The 22,999-nt window shown below is 42.8% G+C and overlaps 1 protein-coding gene across 1 annotated transcript in view; it reads right to left on the bottom strand.

Annotated features, from left to right (window-relative positions):
• Nucleotides 1-22,999, bottom strand: part of LOC145411662 (neural cell adhesion molecule 2-like) — a 567,063-nt gene that overhangs the window by 122,958 nt on the left and 421,106 nt on the right. The window contains exon 10 of the mRNA XM_080281667.1: nucleotides 143-239. Coding sequence (XP_080137793.1) covers nucleotides 143-239 — 97 coding nt within the window. The remainder of the gene's footprint in view (nucleotides 1-142; nucleotides 240-22,999) is intronic.

The following is a 22,999-nucleotide window of genomic DNA, read 5'->3' as shown; positions in this document are numbered from 1 at the left end:
TGTGTAGAGGTGGAAAAAGGGGGGACAGGGGAGGAATTAGCTGGTAAGAAAGTGGCACTGTGTGGAGGTGGAGAAAGGGGGGATATGGGATGAATTAGTTGATAAGGAAGTGACGCTGTTTAGGGATAACCTGTGTACTGACCTTGGTGGATTGCTGGCCACCCTGCATGAGATGTTAACCCTCTCGCCACGCCCCACAGCCAGGGTCGTCACAGGCTCCATCATGCACTCTGGTGGGTCTGGAGAGAAAGAGGTGATGTTAGAATCTTTACTGGTGTCTGCTTGTTTTTGTTCTGGTTTGGTTTGTTTTTATCTGATGGAAATGGGCCACTCACAGAACTTGAATGCTAAATCAAGGCTACATGAAATTCGACAAGGCTGAAGGATGAAGTAAGTAAGTCCATTTTGGTAGCCGCTCTCAGAACTTGAATACTAAGTCGTGGTGGCATGAAATTCAATAAGGTGGAATGATGCCATAGGAAGAAGTCTCCTTGTTACTAGTCATATGGCCGTCAAATAAGCTGAAGGGGGTTAGGGATGTTCTTCAGGTTAGAGCAAATATGCCAAAGTAAAGACCATACTTAAGCTGAATAAAAGCATTTGAGGCAGATAAGATGTGGAGGATGGGCATTCAGTATATGTTCTAAGACCTTCTTTAAGTCTTTTATTCCATTGACTTGTGTGACGTTAGCTGGAAGATAACAAAGACGTCCTCTGGCAGAGGGGACTAATAAATTTACCTCGAGAGGTCTCCCATAGCCTCATTACTACAGTTGTTGTCTTCATTTTAATCAGGCTGCCACCACACGATTTTGTTTAACTCGGGGTAGATAAGTATGTTTAAGCCCTAAGTTCAAAGTCTTCCCTAAACTAAATTTCTTGGAAAGTCATATTTTCGTAGCCTTTCACTGTAGCTCTGGTCAGGAGCTTGTTTCATAAAAAAAAAAAAAATAGAAGCAGGAAACATCCAACAGCTTTAGGAAGATTTTTATTTTTTAGTCCTGCGAATTTAGCTTTGACCCAAGACTACATATATAAACCTGACCTAGATAAAGTCACTGGTAACCCGCCTGCAAAAGTTGAGACTTCTAGATCGTTACTATCAAAAGTTAGAGCCCAGACGTGGAGACAGACGGACACAGACAGATGGATTGACAGACGCAACGAATACCATTTCTTATTCAGCCACAGGCGGTAAAAACCCTATATTGGAAAGGGCAGGGTATTTTACGCAGTTGCACAGAGCTGGGATGCACTCGTAATTCATTCATGAGTGTTATTCCCAGGCTGCCAACCCATCGTGGTGGAGGAGGCATCAGAAACATGTGTTACAGAGACTATCCTTTGCACTCATATTGTTATGTACTCGACTATCAGGCACAGGTGTAGTGGGTGTTATGGAAGACAGGTGTGGTGGTGTGGTGTGGTGTGTGGTTTGGTGCTGTTTCATGTGATACAGTTTGGTGTGGGGTGTTGTGGTATGGTGTAGTATGGTATGGTGTGGTGTGGTATGGTGTGTTTTGGTGTGGTGTGGTGTTGTGTGGTGTGCTAGGAGGAGGGGTGAAGATAGCACATCATGTACAGTATATTTATTGTGAGGTGGTGTGGGGGATCAGGAGGATGAGAATAGGACATCATGCATGGTGTGGTGTGGTGTGGTGTGGGTATTGTGTGATTTGGTGTGGTGTGGTGTAGTGTTGGACGAGATGAATAGGTGTGTGCCGTGATGGTGTAGAATTTGAGGTTAGGGCAGCGGACGTGTGGTGAGGTGTAGTGTGAAGTGATGTGGGATGAGGATAGGGCAGTAGATGTGGTATTGTGTGGTGTGATTTAGTATGGTGTGACGTGGTGTGGTGTGGTGTGGTGTGGCGGTCGGGGGGGAAGGGGGGTAGGTAGCAGGTGTGGTGGAGGGATGGACAGGGGGACACCTTAACTGAGAGCCATCTGCTGGTGGTCGCTCCATTACTGCTCTTAACACGCAGCTATCCCCTCCCCCCCTTCTCTCTCTCTCTCTCTCTCTCTCTCTCTCTCTCTCTCTCTCTCTCTCTCAAGGATATATGTACCCTCACTCACTCTAATTCACGCTGTCTCTCACCCGCGCTCATTCCTCTGTCGTCTCATCTCCCTCTCATCACACTCTCCCTCTAGCCCATCCCACTCAATCTCCCTTTCCATCCCTCATTAAATCTCTCTCCATCTCTCTAATTCCATTTTCTCTCCTTGTCGTTCTCTTTGTTTTTCATCAGACTCTTCCATCCTTTTTTTCATCTTTCTCCCTCTCCCTCTCATCCCATTTCATCTTTATCCCACCCCATATTCCCTTTCCTAATCCAACTTTCCCTCTCTCCTCTCACTCTCTTTTCCTTCTCCTTCCTTTCATCCTCCTGCTTCACTTTTCATCCATCATTTTACCTCTCCTACCCACCCTATTTTTCTCCCCCTCATAACCGTCCCATCTCCTTCCCTCTCCTACCTACCCCGTCTCCCTCCTTTCCCTACCCACCTCATCTCCCTTCCTCTTCTACCCACCCCATCTCCCTCCCTTACCTACGCACTCCATCTCGGTCCTTACCTATCTCCAGCATACCTTCTCACTCTGCTCTCACCCCACTCTGCCCATCCCTCCCACTAGCCTCACTTCTCCCACTCACCTCTCTCCCCCTCCGCCAACTCACCCCATTGCTCTACCCTACCCACTCACTCCATTCATCTCCTTTCTTGCACTCACCCATTCTGTCCACTCACCCCACCTATCCCCACTCAGCCAGTTCTTTGCACTGATTCAATTCCACCCACTCTACTGTTTCCTTGCATTCACTGTCGCCCACTCACGTTTTCCCACTCTGCGCCCTACCTCTTCCAACTCAGCTTTTCCTTCCCACTCACTTTCTCGTGCTCCCTACTCCATACACTCATTCCCACTCGCAACTCACTCTTCCCTCTCCCACCCTCTCTCCACATCTTGCACTCACTCCTCTCACATTGTCATCCCACTTCTCCGACTCGTCCCACTCCACCCACTCACCCCACTCCACCCACTCACCCCACTACACCCATTCACTCCATTAGTCCCACTCGCCCCACTCGTCCTACTCGCCTCTCTCGTCCCACTCGCCTCTCGTCCCACTCGCCTCTCGTCCCACTCATCCCACTACTCTCCCTCACCCCACTACTCTCACTCTCCCCACTACTCTCACTCACCCCACAACACCCACTCACCCCACAACTCCCACTCACCCGATTCCTCTCACTCACCCCACTCTACCCACTCACACCACTCTTCCCACTCGTCCCACTCACCCACTGCGCAGTCCCCAACTTGGCCGTAGCAGGGTCCGGCAAATGGAGCCGCTCGCTCATGTGGACAAGTTTGCCGTCCCTTCCAACACACACAACACTACCAATAAACTCACTCAGCACATACCGCAGCATACGCAAGTTTCAGACTCAGACATATGCGGCGTCTCGAGATTCCGATATACAGGACATACGCAACATACCAAGATTCCAGCATACACATCAGTATCAGTATACTCAGGTCACGCCACACATAAACCACATATACAGATTCAAGATTCTTTGCATACACAGCGTTTCGAGGTTCAAGTATACTGTACGGAATATTCTCTGTGTGTCATTAAGTGTGACCTCAGGGTTAAGGGACTGAACAGGGAGGCTGCAATGGATCGTGCAGCATGGAGAGCCGCCATTAGGTGACCAAGGCCGACACATGCAAGCATGTTGGAGCCTTTAAAAACGAAAAAAACGACAACGATAAAGTGCAGTATAATCTTACTTCGGGCGGGTTCTTATAGGTAACCCCCTTGAGCCATTCACAGATATACATTATTCCCAAGAAAACAACACAGAGAACTTTTGCAGCTTTCGGACATTCCAAGACACAGAACTTACGCAACTTTACAACATTCCAACGCAACATACGCATCATTCCAACATTCCAATACACAGAACGTAGGGAATATACAGTACCCCCAATTCTGGTATACACAAGCATACAGCAAGCACAGCATTCCAATACATGCAGGTTTCCATCACACCCAGCAGCGCGTCATACAGCCCATGCCCACCATACGAAATCTACTCCAACTTCAGGCGTACGCAGATTCACAGCATACCATCATACAAGACATATCCATCATTCACAGTATTCCAGACACAGTATACTTCAGTTTAGATCCAGTCATTATGTATTGTTGCGTTCTGTATGTCTTGTAAACTGTGTTCCTGTAAATTGTTTCTAAACTGTATGAGAACTTAATAGGATCTGCTGAAATTAAGAACTGATAATTAAATGCATCAGATGAGTTTGAGTTTCGGTTCTTTGGTTCGAAGCCTCGTAATATTTAAAGGAATTTAGTGATCACAAGCGTACGCAGATCTTTAGTATACATGTACTATCACTCACTCTCTCTCTCTCTCTCTCTCTCTCTCTCTCTCTAAGAAAACACACAGCACCATACAACACAAAATACCGCGCATACATCCTCTATAGCAGCATCTATATTGACCTTGAGTTTTGGTCTGTTAATCGTATGGGCATGAGATCAGTCCCAGCCCTACATCTCCAGCTGTTATTAGATACAAATAAACCACTTTCTGTAGGTTAATATATAGTAGTAGTAGTAGTAGTAGTAATAATATCTGTAATAATAATAATAATAATAATAATAATCGTCGTCTGGGGATAGTGAGAATAATAACTGAAGCTTATCATTTTTTTTACTCACTTCTAAGAATAAACTCTGTAATTCATACTCCGACGCTTAACAGATGGAGTTCATTACATTTTTCTTCATATTATATACACCTTATCCCCCACGCCACATACATTACTTCTCATACAGCACATTCCATCATACCACATACATCATCTCTTCAACAAACAGCGTATAAACGTACCCCCAAAACATATATTTAGCATAGTACATGATAAACATACTTTGTGATGCACTCATTCAAAACACATATCGTCACCATCATACAGCATACATCGGAGGCCATGATCAAGCAGCATACTCATAAAAACTGTTCCTCAAGCCGTATACCTAACATATTCACCATACAGCGTAGTCCATTATATAACATATTAATAGCAGCATACTCATAAAAACTGTTCCTCAAGCCGTATACCTAACATATTCACCATACAGCGTAGTCCATTATATAACATATTAATACCAGGCTCTCGCCAGGTTTCATCATTCAGCATAATTATCCCTATCCATTACACCCAGCATACTCCATCATACAACATACAGTATATATCATAAACTCAACATACTCCCCATACCATACAATCAACCATCACACAGACATCCTGCATCATATAACATACCCCATCTACCCGACATACTCCATCATACACCACTGTATATCAGACCGCACATAATCCCCGTACCATAAATCATACTCCATCACACAAACATACCGCATCATACAACATATCTCCACCCCATATACCTACCGTGCCTACAGTGCAAACATACTGCATCATATAATATAACCCAAGACAAAGCAAATGCCAGATGACGTGACTGCCCCACTAATGTAATCCCTCCACTGTAATTGTAATGGTAATTATAATTGTGTTAATGTAATCCTTCCCTGCCGTGCCTTACCCTTAGTCACTCTTAATGGGAGGGGTGGTTGGGTTGGGGGAGCTTGTGGGGGGAGAGAGAGGGCTGGATATTCCATTTTAATACTGCTAAATCACAGGGATGGTGTTGTTTGCTGGGTGTTGTGGTGTGGTGTGTTTCTCTCTCTCTCTCTCTCTCTCTGTATAGGGGGGTCTCTGTCTATTTCTGTGTCTCAGTGTGTGTATATCTTCAGTAATCTCCAGTTGTACGTTTGTTTAGGCCGATGTGCATTTACCTGTCTAAATATCTCTCACTGTGTATGTATATCTCTTTATCTAACACTCTATTTTTATCTGTTAGTCAGTATTTACCTATATCCATCTGTCTCATCTATCAATATATAAGTATCTAGCTGTCTTATTTGTTTATATATTTCTCTATACCTATCATTTTCTGTATCTATATCTGTCTCTCTGTATCTATCGGTCAGTCTGCCTATCCATTTTTCTGTCTATCTATCTATCTAGCTATCTATCTATCTGTATCTATATCTGTCTCTGTATCTGTCGGTCAGTCTGCCTATCCATTTTTCTGTCTATCTATCTATCTAGCTATCTATCTATCTGTATCTATTTCTTGACCTGCTCATCTGTGCAGGTAGGTCCATGCAACACAATTATCCCTCCCCCTGTTCCCTTCCCTTGAGGCGGGTGAGACAGGTCTCTCTCTCTCTCTCTCTCTCTCTCTCTCTCTCTCTCTCTCTCTCTCTCACCATGTGTGTGTGTGTGTGTGTGTGTGTGTGTGTGTGTGTGTCCATCAGTCATACTGCCAGCAAACTCTTGTTCTGCCGTGACCTAACGTTTGTCCTGTGGTTTTTCGGCATGACATATGTTATTTCATGCCCTACCACACCTGTCCCTCCACACCTGTCCAGTCTTGCCATACCTGTCCTGCGCTACCACACATGTCTTGTCTTGCCATGCCTTTCCTGCCCTACCACACCTGTCCCACCGCACTTGTCCTTCCCTTCCACGCCTATCTCACCACACTTGTCGTGCCCTACCACATTTGTCCCACCAAGCTTGTCGTGCCCTACCACACCTGTTCTGTCTTACCGTACGTTTCCTTCCCTGCGACACTTGTCCTGTCCTACAACACTTGTCCTACCGCACCACCACACTTGTCCTGCCAAACCACATCTGCTCTACCAAACCTATCCTGCCCTACCATACCTATACTCTTCCTTAGCACACCTATCCCACCAGACCTACCTTCTTCCTTCGTACCTGTCCCCACATGCTTGCCCCAACGTACCAGGAAGCAGGGGGAGTATCTGAGAAAATATTCATATGTTGTATCCACGTGTTCACCCTTATTTATACGCACTAGAAAATGTGTGGTGATGAGAAGGCAAAAAGAAACATTGTCCCCCCATAAGTAATATGTTTCAAGTTCTTTCACCTTGATTAGGCCCAGATTATAATTCTTCTGGAGTAAGTTTCATATATCGCAGTGACAGAGAATGACAGTACTAAGACTTTACACTTCTTCCATAGCATCTCCTCGTGACTAACTTGGGATTCTAATGTTTAACGCATGATTCAAGATTCAGATAAGGTAATTTTTAGGCCGCGTTAAAGTGAGGAGTGTAATGCCCTCTAGTGGTGACTTTTTGATGTAGTTATGGATAAGTTAGATCTAGATATGAATTAGATATTAGTATCTGCTACATCACATTCTTCTCTAATGTCTCAGTGCGTAAACTTTGCAGAGATATTGACCTTGCCCCCATGCTGTATTCATTGTTTGTAGCGTCCAAACATCGAGACACATTAAGCACTAAGTAAACCACTCCACGCTGCATACCTCCAAATAAATCACTCCACGCTGCATACCTCTAAATAAACCACTCCACGCTGTATACCTCTAAATAAACCACTCCACGCTGTATACCTCTAAATAAACCACTCCACGCTGTATACCTCTAAATGAACCACTCCACGCTGTATACCTTTAAATAAACCACTCCCCCTGCATACCTCCATTGCTTCAGCCTTACTTTTCCGTGCTTTGGATGAGACTATTAACTTTGTGGTGCTCTGTCCGTGTATTTGCACTAGGTTCTCTTGAATAAAAACATACGCTGGTGAGAGTACGTAAGTGGGGAAATATGTAAATGCCGCGACACAGTTATTCGAAAGCAAGTAGAAGCCATTGTCCCTGGTCATTATATTTAACGCGCCTTCAACTCTGACCCACTTGTTCTTCCCACTGCGCCACCACCACCACCGCTGGGTCATGCAGGTAGACGATTGGGGATTCTTTCTTCATTGCGTATCTATTAAAAGGCAGTTGCTGTTTGGTGGATTTGCATTGATTACAGCTAGACGAATTTAGTCGGGTAAGGGAAACGTCTGCCCTGAAAGAATGAAAGAAGCTTCATCTCACCCTTTATTTCTGCATTTCGCGCGTAACAGTATTCCCTTTTAAGATATATTGGCAAAGTGTCGAAATTAAAGACAAAATGTTAAGGTTTAATATTCATTGTTCATAGCTCGAGGAAGAAACATCAGGAAAGCTTTTAGGCTATGAGAATACGCTCCTAGGTTCCCCTTCATATAATTTATCGTACATTCTTTGTTTACCTTTCAAGTTAGTCCAGACAGCTCTCCCCTTAGGTCTTGTTTGAGAGGTTTATGTTGTTACAGTCAAATCTTCCTTCACAGTGTCTCGAAACGGTGCCAGAAATCGAAGGATATTTTGTTAATCTCATCAGGAATAAATAAAACCCCTTTTTACGATGACCAAGTAATTAATTCAGTTTATTCATGCTACCGCCACGTAGTTTCATCAACTTCGAAGAACTGTCAGGCAGTGAAGGGGTTAGTATATATAACTTATCTAAACCCAGCATTTCCAGAAGTCTCAGTCAGAAACAAAATCGTCTGAAGACAGCAAGAATGTAATAAAAAAAGTCATCGGTTTGACAGGGTTGTGGGTTAGAATCTCTTTGAATGTTTGGATCCTCAGATTTGTAAAAAGGTTTATTGACTGAAAATGTACACAGATTTATGAAGTACAGTATGGGACAGATGTTCGCCTAACAGCTCACCTCTTCAGCTTCCCCCTTTCTTTTGCAGGCTAATATTTCTAAACTGATAGAGGTTTGGTATGATTCTCTGCCTAATATTTCACCTCTTCTGCTTCTCACCATCCTCTGTTGGTTAATACTTCTAATCTGACAGAGATTTCCTATGTTTCTGTTCCAGATTTTAACATCTCTATACTTCTCACTTGCTTCTGGTATGCTGCTATACCGGATGTTTAATCTACTTCCCACTTTTTCTTGTGCCGTTTAATGTTTCTAAACTGAGAGAGGTCTCCTGTGTTCCACTTCCCGTGGATGATTCTGTTTGATATGATCCGTGAGATAGGAAAGTTAAGGACATACATTAATTGTAAAAAAGACTCGGTGGAACACTAGACGAACTTTTGGCCCTCATTGTACAAACAGCAGCACACATACACACACATGAAAATTTGTAACCACACACATTTGAATATACAAACAAGTCGAGAGTTAAACATAACATACTTTTTCATTTTCACGTACTGTATGTATATATATATATATATATATATATATATATATATATATATATATATATATATATATATATATATATATATATATATATATATATATATATATATATATATATATATATTCACTCATTCAAATACACGCAGACTTTCAGGCGCATAAGCATCACACACACACACACACACACACACACACACACACACGAAGTCATAAAGTACGTCCTCTCAAATGAATATACCGGGTATGTATAAACTAATAATAGCGCACAGAAAAACACACACATAGTCAAAGCCAAATAATAAAAGACGTGTTTTATATGTATTTCACAAACGTACACATACACCCACATACACACATACACACACCTACAGGTTTCCATGCACCAGTGAAAGCAGCCATTTACATACATGAGCGATCAAGGGCATATACAGAGGCATTAAAGCACACACACACACACACACACACACACACACACACACACACACACACACACACACACACACACACACACACACACACACACACACACACACACACACACACACACACACACACACACACACACACACACACACACACACAACCTCACCTTTTTTTGCTTCTTTTATCCTCTCTCTCTCTCTCTCTCTCTCTCTCTCTCTCTCAAGTACATATGTATAAAGAAAGGATGAGAGAGAGAGAGAGAGAGAGAGAGAGAGAGACAGAGACAGAGACAGAGAGAGAGATAGGGTTTTTTTTTGTGTGTGTGTGTCTGTGTCTGTGTGCATTTTACCTGTTTCCTTTACTACAGTTCTCCATATTGCAACGTTTGTGCCTCAGTGTTGCATCCTATTGTACATGTATCTTTAAATCCACGTGTGTAATTGTATATCCATGTGCAATTGTTTTTACACATGATTAATATGGCGTTCTAATTATGACTGTGGTGTGTGGTGGAATTTGTCTCCTGTAGTGTAATGCTGGAAAGTGAGTTATCCTTCCAATTATTCATTATTAATTTTATTCGTGCATTTATCAGTCTGACTATACGTACATCTGTCCGTCTATCCATATGTTTATCCATTCTTTCATCCACCCACCCTGCCATCCATCCATCCATCCATCATTTCATCCATCCATCCATCCTTCTTTCCATTTATTCATTCACTCATGCATTCATTCATCCATCCATCCATTGATTCATTTATTCATTCATTCATTCATTCATCCATCCATCTTCCCATCCATCCATCCATCCATCCATCCATCCATCCTTCCATCCATCCATCTGTCCATCCATCCATATATCCATTCATCCAGCCAGCCAGCCAGCCATCCATCCCTCTATCCCTCCATCCACACGGCCATCCTATCAGGGAGGGGTTAGACTCGTTTTTGGTGAGAGGGTGAGGGGGTGGGGGATGAACGGGTGAGGGCTGAGGGGGTGAAGGGAGAAGGAGGTGGCCAGGGGGTGAGAGGAGTGAGGGGATGAGGGAATTAGGGGGTGAGGGGTAGAGGGTGAGGGGGTGAGGGGTGGGGGAGAGCTATCCAGGGAGCCTCCTCACGTGCCCTCTATAAACTGGGTGTAAAGTAGCCCACAATGGCCCTTTGAGAGAGAGAGAGAGAGAGAGAGAGAGAGAGAGAGAGAGAGAGAGAGAGAGAGAGAGGGAGAGAGAGAGAGAAAGATTTAAAATGTGTAATAAGAAAATGTATGCAAAACAATGAACATATAAAGAAAAAATGGAAAACAATTTGAGAAAAAAAAGAGGAATGTAGGAAAATGATATAAATATAGTAAAGAATATATAAGAAAAGGAGGAATTTGGAAGAAAGAAGAAGAAGAGGAAAAATGAAACTGCGAAAGGGTGGATGGAATGGAAGGGAAAGAGGGAGGGAAGAAGGAGGGTTTAAGGAAGAGCTCAAGGGATAGTGGATGGAAGAAAATGGGGACGTTGGGTAGCGAAGAGAGAGAGAGAGAGAGAGAGAGGACGGGAACAACAATAGTATGAGAAACACTGAGAGAAAGAATAGATATACGAGAAGATAAGAACGAAGGTGACACTGAAAACATATATATATATATAAAAAAAAAAAAGACAATTAGCAAAGAAGCGCATAGTGTATACGCCTCGCCTTTAGTCCTGTACTATGTATTCGCGGCTGGTTTGTGGTCCTAGTGCATTTATTAGTAACAGTGTAAGATAAATGTAGGCTATACCAGTTTCATATATCATTATCGGAGAGAAATTTTTACTTTCTCGTATTCATTTTTATCCGACGGGCAAAAACTCCTTCAATTCATGTACTTTCTCGAATTCATCTTCACGTAACCAGAAAAAAAAAAAAAACATCCATTCTCTTTACGCGAGTTATCGTGGTTACGATAAATCTTTGGCGATAAGATTGCCCAAATTTTGTATTTCTCTTGGAAGGAACAGTAATTGCGGGCTCGCAGCCTTTGGTTCCTTCTTCCTCACATAAAAAAAATAAAAAAAAAATTAATAAAAGATCATATATACAGTAGTTATTTGCATAGATTAATTTTAATACTAGGCCTTACTGAGTCTATGAGAGGGCCTAGACACGTGTGAAATTTTCAGTTCTGCCGAATCAACATCTTCAAAGTTTTAGGAATTTATTTTTTTCCCCTTACTCTAGCACGTTAAGGAAACCTCTACAGATTCTTATGTTCACTGTGTCTGCAGTTGATTTATTTTCAGCATATTGTGGATGTTCGTCGTACTGGGATTATATATATTGTAAAGGATTTATGATTTTTTTTTTTATATTTGCCATGTCTTTAGGTGAGAATAAGGGTTGAGATGATGATGATGATGAGGATGGTAGTGTTGGTGATGATGGTGATGTAGTAGTGTTGGTTGAGATGATGATGATGATGATGATGATGATGGTAGTGTTGGGTGATGATGATGATAATGGTGATATAGCTGTGTGTTTTTATTCCCTCTTTTTTTTTTTTTTTTTTTTAGATAACGAAAGTATTTATATTTCTGGTTATTTCCATGTTTTCATATTGTTTCGTTAAAAATTTTTCCGCACTCGGCTTTTTGTGTAGTTTGTGTGGTTTGTGTTAGCGTGGATATGTAGTTAGTAGTTACGCTCCGCTCTAATTGCCCGTAACTGCTCGTTTAACAGTAGTTGCATCTCTGTTGGCCTTTAATTGTGTGCTGGTGCTGCTGTTCCCTTGTATGTATATGTGTTTATGTGTGTGTGTGTGTGTGTGTGTGTGTGTGTGTGTGTGTGTGTGTGTTTGAGAGAGAGAGAGAGAAAAAAAATAGAGAAATCTCTTGGTCGGGCGAATCCATTACTGAAATCACCATGCACTAGCGTTAACGCATTGCTTGTATTGATGACACACTGTTGTAATGAAAAGTTAATATCACTGAAATGCCTGAAGTTTCACCTGTCATGGTTACCTCTTACAGGATTCAGCGTCAGACAATAACCAGAAAATTCATACTCTTTTCACCTCACCTTCGCCCAGATTTTCTTCCTCTTACGGCTTATTTTACCTAGCCAAATGGCAGCATAATAATACTGCGGCCCTCTTTCCATTCCAAAGCACTTCTTCGTGACTAGCATCATATTTTGGTAGTAATCTTTGTTGTGATTCAACATATAAAATGATGAGAAGGAAATTTTGGGTCAAGTCAGAGCCAAAATAATATAGTTCTTATAGAGACATTGTAATTACTCTTGTGTAGGCTATATATTTATTTATTTATTTATTTTTACTTCCAGATGATTTTATTCAGCTTAGGGAGTCACCTTGTACTGAAAGGGTTAATGAAAGCTGTCCCTTACCCTTCCAGTTGAAAATGTCTCTCATGAGCTGAATAAAATCGTCTGGAAGTATAAGAATAAAATTAAGACGTCATCATGGTGAAGGGTTTAACCTCTGCTGACGGATGAGTATATTTATTTCAGTGTTGCAGCTGCCAGACGATTTTATTCAGCTTTGGTTAGTCATTTCGGAACACAGGGGTTAAACCGAAAATCGTCTGGGTGATATCTATTTCTCATAACTCATTTAGTACGATGGCGACCAAAGTTCATTCATTTTACCGCCAGACGATTTTTCTCAGCTTAGGAGAGACCTGTTGAAGTAGAAGTGTTTGCGGCAGGCTCCTTCAACCCCTTCAGTACGATGCCTTATTTCTGTTCTTTCGTTGTGACGTAGCTTACGAATAGTTTTTTTTTTTTTTTTTTTATCGAGGTCTACAGAAAAAATTATTCAGCGGTTGCGAGAATATTAGCTAAGAAAAAAAAAGGTCATGATATCGAAGTATTTTTTCAGCAGTTACACATAGATTTTTTTTTTAATTTATGGAATCAGAGGTGTATAGAAAAAAAAAAACTTCAGCTGCAGCCATAATATTAGCTAGAAAAAAACCAGGACAGTAACTGTTTTTTTTTTTTTTTTTGAGCAGTTAGAACCAGATAAATCCGTCTAGTTGGACCCACAAAAATAGTTGTTTTACAAGTTAGAGCAAAATTAATCCGTGTCGCTGAACCCAGAATATTAGTGACATTAATAAGTGACATAAATAATCGAGTGTGCCACCAGATTATCACCGACCAGATAATCTAAAATCAAATCGCACGTCAGGCCAGAGAAGCTCAATCCATCAATTATCATAACACTAATTGATTATTCCAACCACTTTCACCTAATAATGTTATCAGGCTCAACAAGCGATTATTCCGCCGCCTCTCCTTTAAATCCCCAATTAATAATCTGCACGCGCGAGTGGGAAGGCAATCAGTGAATTATTAATGGGAAATAGTGAATAACTTTAGAATTATATGTTTGGTATAATTTGTGTAGGAGGAGGAAGAGGCTTTGAGTTGATTGTGTTTGGATTTTATGGGATTGAGTGTTTGGAGTATGTGTGTATAGGTAGGGGAGGGGACGTCTGTGTGTGTGTGTGTGTGTGTGTGTGTGTGTGTGTGTGTGTGTGTGTGTGTGTACAGACGGACGGACACACGTACGTATATAATCTTTCATATGCGTTTCTGAAACCACTTGCACGCTTGAGTATAGAGGCACCTAGGCGAGTATAAATATATCCATTTACATCCACATTAAAATCATATATATTTATAAAGTAAAATTCCTCCCAACAACGCTGAACTCATAGAGGTCTTTCATACGTCGTCAAGTTCAACTACCCCACGGAGGACTATGAAAAATATATCCTCACCGACGTTCCCCTCAAGCGTATACAATTTTTTCAGGCACAGAAAGGTCGCTTTCCAGGTATCTGTCTATTTCTATCTATCAAATAGTCTATCTGTTTGTCTATCTATGGAGAAAGATTCCTAGTCATAAAAGTAAGTGAAATATGACTTCCGGGGACCGTAGAGTTGTTTTGTTAATGGTAGTATGCATTGTTGAATTTAAAAGTATATAGCGATTCTCTCTCTCTCTCTCTCTCTCTCTCTCTCTCTCTCAGTTAAATAATCTAGCGGTCACAAAAATAATATTCCCGTCGTCCCCAGAGAATTAAAATACATCTTCCCCCTCCCTCCAACCCCCCATCCCAGCCCCCTCCCGTGCTGTATGAGTTACGAGGCTGCTTGTAACCCAGAGTGGTGGGCGTCGAGAGCTCCACGTCCCTATGCAGATACAAGGAGGGCAGAGAGGGGTTCGATTCCCAGGCAGGTCAGTCATTTTTCTCCCCCTATCCCTGGAGAAGAGGGAAATTGAGAATAGAGAAACGAGAGAGAGAGAGAGAGAAAGGAAAGAGAAAATGGAGAAGAAAGTAAATATATGGACTGAAAATTAAAGAAAATAAGAAAGAAAGAGAGGATAAGTAATACAGAAATAGAATGTCGAGGAAAATATAGAGAAAATTAATGAGAACAGAAAATGGAGGAAAAAACAAGCAGGGAATGGAAGAGGAAATAATTACGAGAATAGATGATAGAGAAAAATACAGGACACGGAAAGAGAGAGAGAGAGAGAGAGAGAGAGAGAGAGAATTATCGAGAAAAGGACCCAGAAGAGAAGATAAACGTGAGAATAGAGAGCAGAGAAAAACAGAAAACTTTAGGAAATTACATCAGAAAAAAAATCACGTGAAAAAAGAAGAGAAAATAAACATCAAAATAAAGACAGAAAAAGAGAAAATGGAGGACGAAATGAAATTGAGAATGGAAAGTCGATTAATAAAGTGAAAATGATCGAAAAGAAATATATATTTTATGCTGGAGAAAGAGTAGAAAATGGGGAGAAAATAAGAATGGAAAATCGAGAAAATATAAAAGAAATGGAGGAGAAAAATAAGTAGGTAAGAACAATTTAAGCCTTTCTGTACTGTAACATCGTGTTTGTTGTTATTCTTGACAGGCGAATGTATTTATGGGATATTCTCTCTCTCTCTCTCTCTCTCTCTCTCTCTCTCTCTCTCTCTCTCTCTCTCTCTCTCTCTCTCTCGGTTTCTATCCCCCTGGACATAGGAATTAGCCGGGGAAGACATTTTGGGACACAGGCAATATTCACTAGGACACGCCTTACATGTAACCTCTTTATATATCACCTCAACTCACCTCTGTTTTTGTCACACCTCACTTCATTCACATCTTCACCTCACTTCACCACACCTTGTTTCACGTCACTTCCTTCACCGCACATCACATTGTTTCACCTTTTTTTTTTTTTTTCCGCCTCACCTTACATCTCCCTGTCTCACTTCACTTCCTTTCCCTTCATTTTTTTTTTTTTTCACCTGCCCTCACCTCACTTTACTTCACCTCAAGGAATACATTTTGGGGTCTAGGAATTTTTTACTAGAGCAGGCCTTTTATGTCTCCGCTTTATGTATCACCTTACCTCCCTCTGCCTCACCTCTGTCACCGCACCTTCGTTCATTCCACCTCACTGTATTTTACTTCACCCTGCTTTAGCTTACTTAATCTCACTTAACTTTACCTAACTTTGGCCTTACCTCACTTCACCCCGCCGAACGCCAACCCACACCACACCACACCACAATATCTAATCTCACACCACATTACACCACACCTTTTTTCTCTTATCTCACACCACACCACACCACACCACACCATACCACATCACACCACACCACACATAACCTTTTCTCTCTCACCATAGCTTTTTCTCCCCTGTTTTCTCTGGTTGCACTTATCTTTGCTGTATCAGTCCCACTCTCTCTTTTCATCCATTCGTCGTTATACCTCTCCTTCTGTTTTGTTTCTTCCATTTATTCTCTCTTTCTTACACACTATTTTTCTTTCCCTTTTTCTTCCATTGACCTTTTCCTGTACCTCCACTCCCTCTGTCCTTCCCACTCATCCCGCTGTACTTCATTTCCTTCTCTCTCTATATGCCTATATCTTGGTCTATGTCTGTCCGTTATTTTTCTTTGTCCATCTTTCTTAGTCCATCCATCCATCCATCCATCCATCCATCCATCTCCCTCTTCATTTTTTTAAAATTATTTCCGCTTCTTTTCTTGCCATTGTTGTCAGTTTTATCCCTTCCATTTTCTTCCATTGACCTTTGACCCTTTCTCTCTCCTCTCTGTCTTCCCACTCTCTCCCCTCTTTACCTAATTTCCTTATGCCTGTCTGCCTGCTTACCTGTCTCTTTCTATCCCCCCCCCCCTCTTTTTTGTCTGTCTGAATAAATGTTTACATCGATACAGCCATCCGTCAAACCATCCATCAGTCCATCATTCATCTGCCTATCTGTTGACCTTTCTCTTCAACTTCATCTGTCTATACGAAGCTCTTTATCAGTACAGCATCCATCTGTCCTTCAATTCATCCAGCCATTCATTTACTCATCCGTCCATCCATCTATCTCCCTCATCCTCCTTTCTTTCTCCATTTCCACACCATTTTTGTCAGTTTCCTCCAGTTTCTTCCACTCAATTTTGACCCTGCCTCACTCCTTGCTCTCTCTCCCTGTTCTTCCCACTCTCGCCCCTCTATTCTTCATTTTTGACCTCCCCTGACCCCGTGTTTCCTCCCATACATCACCTTTGACCTCTCTAACTACACCCCTGAACTTGGAGGGCTGTCTGGGTTCGTGTGTTTGGGTGTTTGTATGGGTATGTGTGTGGGTGTCTGGCTGTCTGGTTTGTTTTTCTGTATGTGTGTGGATCTCTCTCTCTCTCTCTCTCTCTCTCTCTCTCTCTCTCTCTCTCTCTCTCTCTCTCTCTCTCTCATTACCCTCTGATTAATCCTATTCCACCTTAGCCCACCCTCCCTTTCCCTTCCCCCACCTAAACCCAACCTCACCCTACCTGACCTGACGCCTACTGCATGACCTTTGACCCCACCCCAATGGATTCCGGACACGCTCTATGTATATCCCCCCTCCCCTCACCCCCCTCACCCTCCCCTTCCCCTTCCCCTTCCTCCCACCTCCCTCACCCTGTCTCTCCCCTCTCAGACAATTAAAACAGTGACCCTCCAGATGCATTTTCAAGTTGACCTCGGCTGATCTGGTACCCGGAACCCTTTGACCTCTCCACGTTTATTCTTTATGCAAGGGAAGAAGGAGAAGGAGAAAAAGCACGAGACAGAAATTAATATAAAACTGAGGGGGAATATGACTCAGCACGTCGACTATAGGATGTCTGTCTCTCCCTTCCTCATAAAATAAAAACAAGTTCTAGATGGCCTACGTTCGTCTTCTTTTGACAAGCTTAGACACCCTGCGAAAAGCGTGTCCTCTCTTCCATCCTGGGGAAAAAAAAATATCTCGTTCAGTATCGTCGCAGTTAGACAACCTTGGACACACTGGTATAAGGATGCCCCCTATACCTTCCTAGGAAAAGAATAGGAATAAGGTTCACAGATTGCCTCCGTTTGCCTTAGTTTGACAAGCATGGACATACCGAGATAAGGATGTCCCTTCTCCCCTTCCTTCTTCCTGGGGAAAAAAACAGGGACCAAGTTCAAGACCGTCGCAGTTAGACAAGTTTGGACACACTGAGATTGATCCTGACTTGGCCTGAGCCGACCCCCTTAACACCGCCTTTCACCTCTGTCCTTTGTCCTCACCTGACGACGTGGCTTGTGAGGCTTAATAATCTCAAACCCGGCTTAACCCAGATCTGTGGAAAGACTTGATGGGACTTATGACTCATGAGCAACTCCAGATTTGACTTGACCCTTCAGTAAGGTGCTGTGTTTATCATTTATTGATGCCGCCACCAGATGATATTTTTTCTTAAACTCAGAGGAGACTTTCAACTGGAGAGGTTCCATATAGCTTCCATTAACCTCGTCACTGGTAAGCGGGCTACTCCGAATCTGAATGGAACTATCATTGGGCTGAAAAGGTTAATGCGACATAGGAGTCATGAATAATTCCAAACCAGGCGTAACCTAGACGTGTAGAGAAACCTGACACAACAACCTGTGAATAAGTCAAAACATTGTCTAACCTTGAACCGCAGAAAAACTTATAACACAACTTCGTGACCCATGAATAACTCTCAGCTTTTACTTTACTTAGAATTGCTGGGTAACTTTACGCGTCTTGTGACTTATGAATAACTCAAAACCTGACTAAACCTGGAACTGGAACATGTGAAAGTGTGACTTGGTGTGACCTGACTGTCCATGTTCATAACCTCACATCCTCTATACCCAAGCGACCAGACCTCATTTGTTTATTTTTGTATCGGTTCCAGTCCCTTAAAGGTCCGCTGCCCTTCCCAACAGAGGAAGAGTGACAACCTAAAACCCTTCCTCTTCCTGATCATGTATGAATTGGGGTGGGGGTGGGAGACGTGAGAGCATTGCAAGTGAAAGTGGATATAATGTATGGGGTATGTTTCTGTGTTTCATTCTGAATATGTCGTAGGTTTGAGTTGACAGAGTGCAAATGTAGACTAATATATTGAATTCCACCAAGTACTTCGAGTATCCATTTATTAAATGTCCACTCCGGTTTGTTTTCGATTTTGATATACAGAGCACAGCCTTTTAAATACCACAAATTATTCCTAACCAAGAAAATAATCCCTCCAGTCACCTAAGTTCCACCCTGACCAAATTTTCCAACCTCTGTAATAACCCCAAATCATCCCCAACCCAAGTGACCTGACCTGTTCATTTACCGCAAATCAAGCCAAACCAAGTGACCTGACCCTTCCAATTACCGCAGATCTGCCCTAACTGAGCAACCTGGCTTCTCCATATCACCCCTAACCATGCGACCTGACTTCGCTATTGACTTCAGACCATGCTTAATCATGTACCTTGACTCATTCATTGATCCCTAATTCATAAACACTGATAACTTAACCTAGTCTAAACGCAAAACCCTCTACTCTGACCAGACCAAACCAAGCCTAACCTACTTTTACCCAACTTGACAGCCTAACCTAACCTAATCTACTCTGTCCAGTGTCTCAAACAGAACTTAACCTAACTTAACCTAACCCAACCTAACTAACCTATCCAAACTCTGCCTGTCTCAACCAAACCTAAGTATACAGTATCCTCCTCAACCCGAACATCCCCCCCTACCACCCTTAATAAATTTACCTGTGGGTCCTAAACAGCCCAATTTAAGACCTGACTCAAATACCCCCAAAGTTCTTTCTCACCCCATCCCCTGAGTTGACGCTTCCCCCTGACTGGACACCCCTCCCCTCCTCCTCAGGAGTTCCATCTCACACTTCTCCCTGACCTCACCCTCCGCCCTGATCACACACTTCCTCCTGATCTCACACTTCCCCCTGACCTCACCCTTCCCCCTGACCTCACCCTTCCCCCTGACCTCACCCTTCCCCCTAACCACACACTTCTAACTGACTTCATACTTCCCCCTGACCTCACACTTGCCCCTGATCTCCCCCACCCTCTGACCTCATACTTCCCCCTGACTTCACACTTCCCTCTGACTCCCAGCGCCTCCTCATGTCACTTCCATTTTTACCTAACTCTTCCCATTGACATGACTCTTCCCTGTGAGATGACTTCCACAAAACAAGACTCTTCGTTACTGACAATACCCTCTCCATTACCTAATATCCCCTAATTTCCCCCAATATCCTCACGTCCTAACCTTTCCCCACAGGTGTCCCGTCTCCCCTGAACTATCCCTTCACAGCTTAAGACTTGGCACTCCCCTCTGACCTGGCTTACCACAGACCTGACTCTTGCCTTTTATCTGATTTCCCTGTAACCTTCCTGCCCCCCGACCATTCCCCATACTACCCCCCTGACATGACTCCCCCTTACCTCATCCCCTGACCTCTCTTCATCCTTGACCCCCCTCCCTTACAAGTTTTCGTTCTCCCCCCTCCCCTTCCCCCTTCCTACCTCTACCTTCCCCCTCCCCCTTCACTCCCTTCTTTCCCCCTCTCACACCCCACTCCCTCTTCCCACTGCCTCGCGTTGGTAGCCCCCGTTTCGCGTGCCTCAGATGTTTAATAAAATACAATCGCCCCCTTTTTACGCACCTGTAAATGGCGCTCACAGTGGCAATTTACAGATCCCAGGCTGTAAATTGAGCCGGCGAGGAGGCCCCTTGTGTGTAAGATTGGATGGTCGGGTGGCGGAGGATGGATGGTTCAGGAGCAGTGCAATTTACAGAGTGGGGATCTTGTGGTTTGGATGGAACTTGGAGAAAGTGAATGATGGTGGTTAGGGTGAGAGGGATAGATAGGGTGAGAGGGATAGATAGGGTGAGAGGGATGGGTAGGGCGAGAGGGATGAACAGGGTAAGAGGGATAGATAGGGTGAGAGGGCTGGATAGAGTGAGAGTACTGAGGAGTACAAAGGAAAGCAAACCGCAACTTATGGTCCTTTCGAGACTGCTTGTACAGAGTAGACTATGACTACAAGATCAGATTCTACGTGCTGAAGGATAAGGATAGTAAAGCAAGAGAGGGATGGATAGGGTGAGAAGGATAGATAGTGTGAGAAGTAAGGATAGAGTGAAAGGGATGGATAGGGTGAGAGGGATATATAGGATGAGAGGGATGATTTGGGGTGCAGTTTACGCAATGGGAATCTTATGGTTTTGGGAGGAACTAAGGAAGGAGTAAAAAAAGAATGGTGGTTAGGGTGAGAGGGATAGTGTGGAGGATGAGAGACGGATAGTTTGGAGGAAGAGAGGTGGATGATTGATGGTGTGGATGACTGTGTTGATTTAGTATGCATAACAAGTGGGAATTTGGAAAGGATTGAGAGGGATAGGTAGAGGTGGATGGCTGGGTGTTTGGGTGATTAATTGGTTGGAAGTGTGGATGGTGGATGATAATGGTAGAATGGATGGTTGGGTGGCGTAAGATTGATATTGAGGGAGCAATGCAATTTACAGAGGGGGAATATTGTAATTTGGGGAGAAATTTAGGAGGGAGTGAAGGATGGTGGTTAGGATGAGAAGGATGGTTGGGTGTTTGAATGATTAGTTCGGTGGTTAGCGTGTGGATGGTTAGCGTGTGGATGGTTAGTGTGATGTGGGATAATAAGGAACAGTGAAAATAAAAACCCATCCTTCAAGAACTCGTTCTGTATAAACTTGCGAACGACTTTATCTGCCACGAGAAAGAAAATGCGAGTACAAAATTATGAGGTAAAAAATACTGGGATATAATGCAGAGAAAACATTACGCGTGGATGATTTGGTATAATGAAGAACAGTCTCTCTCTCTCTCTCTCAACACACACACACACACACACACACACACACACACACACACACACACACAGACACACACACACAGACACACACAGACACACACACACAGACACACACACACACACACACACACACACACACACACACACACACACACACACACACACACATGTAAATAAATGAAAAAAAAAAATCATTCTAGTTATCCATCTGTGCAGACTTTCCAACAAATTCAGTCGGCTTGAGGACTAAAAATACTGAATATTGACCATAAAAATGCCGTAAAAAATACATATAAAAAAGGACTTACGTTCTGGAAGTACAGGTAAAAGTAGATGTTAATGAAGTGATATAATGATTTTTGAAATAAATTCTGTATATAGTTTAAAGAATATGCGACCTTTTGTTACACCGACACGTGCACTGAAGTGATATATATATATATATATATATATATATATATATATATATATATATATATATATAAAGCTCTGCATGTAGTTTAAAGCACATATAACCGTTTGTCACACCGACATATGCACACGCATATATGCACGTGTTAGTCACAAATGCATACGTGCACACACGCAGACACTCAGACACGGACACAGACACCGACGCAAGTAAACACACACACACACACACACACACACACACACGGAATCAAAAGCTCGTCTTCCGAAATTTTCCAAACTTTCCCGGTCTTCGAAGTTCCGGATAATCAGGAAGAGGAGGAGGAGGAGGAGGAGGAAGAGGGAAGTCTGAAAGTACGGATTGAACCGGTCTAGGATAATGATGGACCGGGATGGGATGGCTGCGTGGAGGGAGGGTTGTTTGGAGTGGTGGAGGAATGATTGGAAGGGTGGTTGGTAGATTGAGGGGTCGGTTGGGGAGTTCATTGTCAGAGAGAGAGAGAGAGAGAACGAGATTTAGTGACTGCTCAGAGGTGTGATTTGAAGGGTTCGGTTGATCAGTGTTTTGCTTGATTTATTGAGTGGGTGAATTGGTAGTTAAAATGGGCTGATTGGTTGAAGAGCTGACTGGTTGATTGGTAGATTGAGTGAGTGGTTGTATAGTAGTGGAGCTGAGTGACTGGTTAGATGGTTAAATGAAAGATTATTTGGATGGTTCGTTGGATGGGTACTTAGCTGATTGGTTGAGTGA

This window comes from Coenobita brevimanus, chromosome 90 (assembly GCF_032717465.1).
Source record: "Coenobita brevimanus isolate Jiangsu-jjx chromosome 90, ASM3271746v2, whole genome shotgun sequence".
Lineage (NCBI taxonomy): Eukaryota > Metazoa > Arthropoda > Malacostraca > Decapoda > Coenobitidae > Coenobita > Coenobita brevimanus.
Note: the sequence above shows the minus strand (reverse complement) of the source record. Positions and strands in the feature narration are given on the sequence as shown.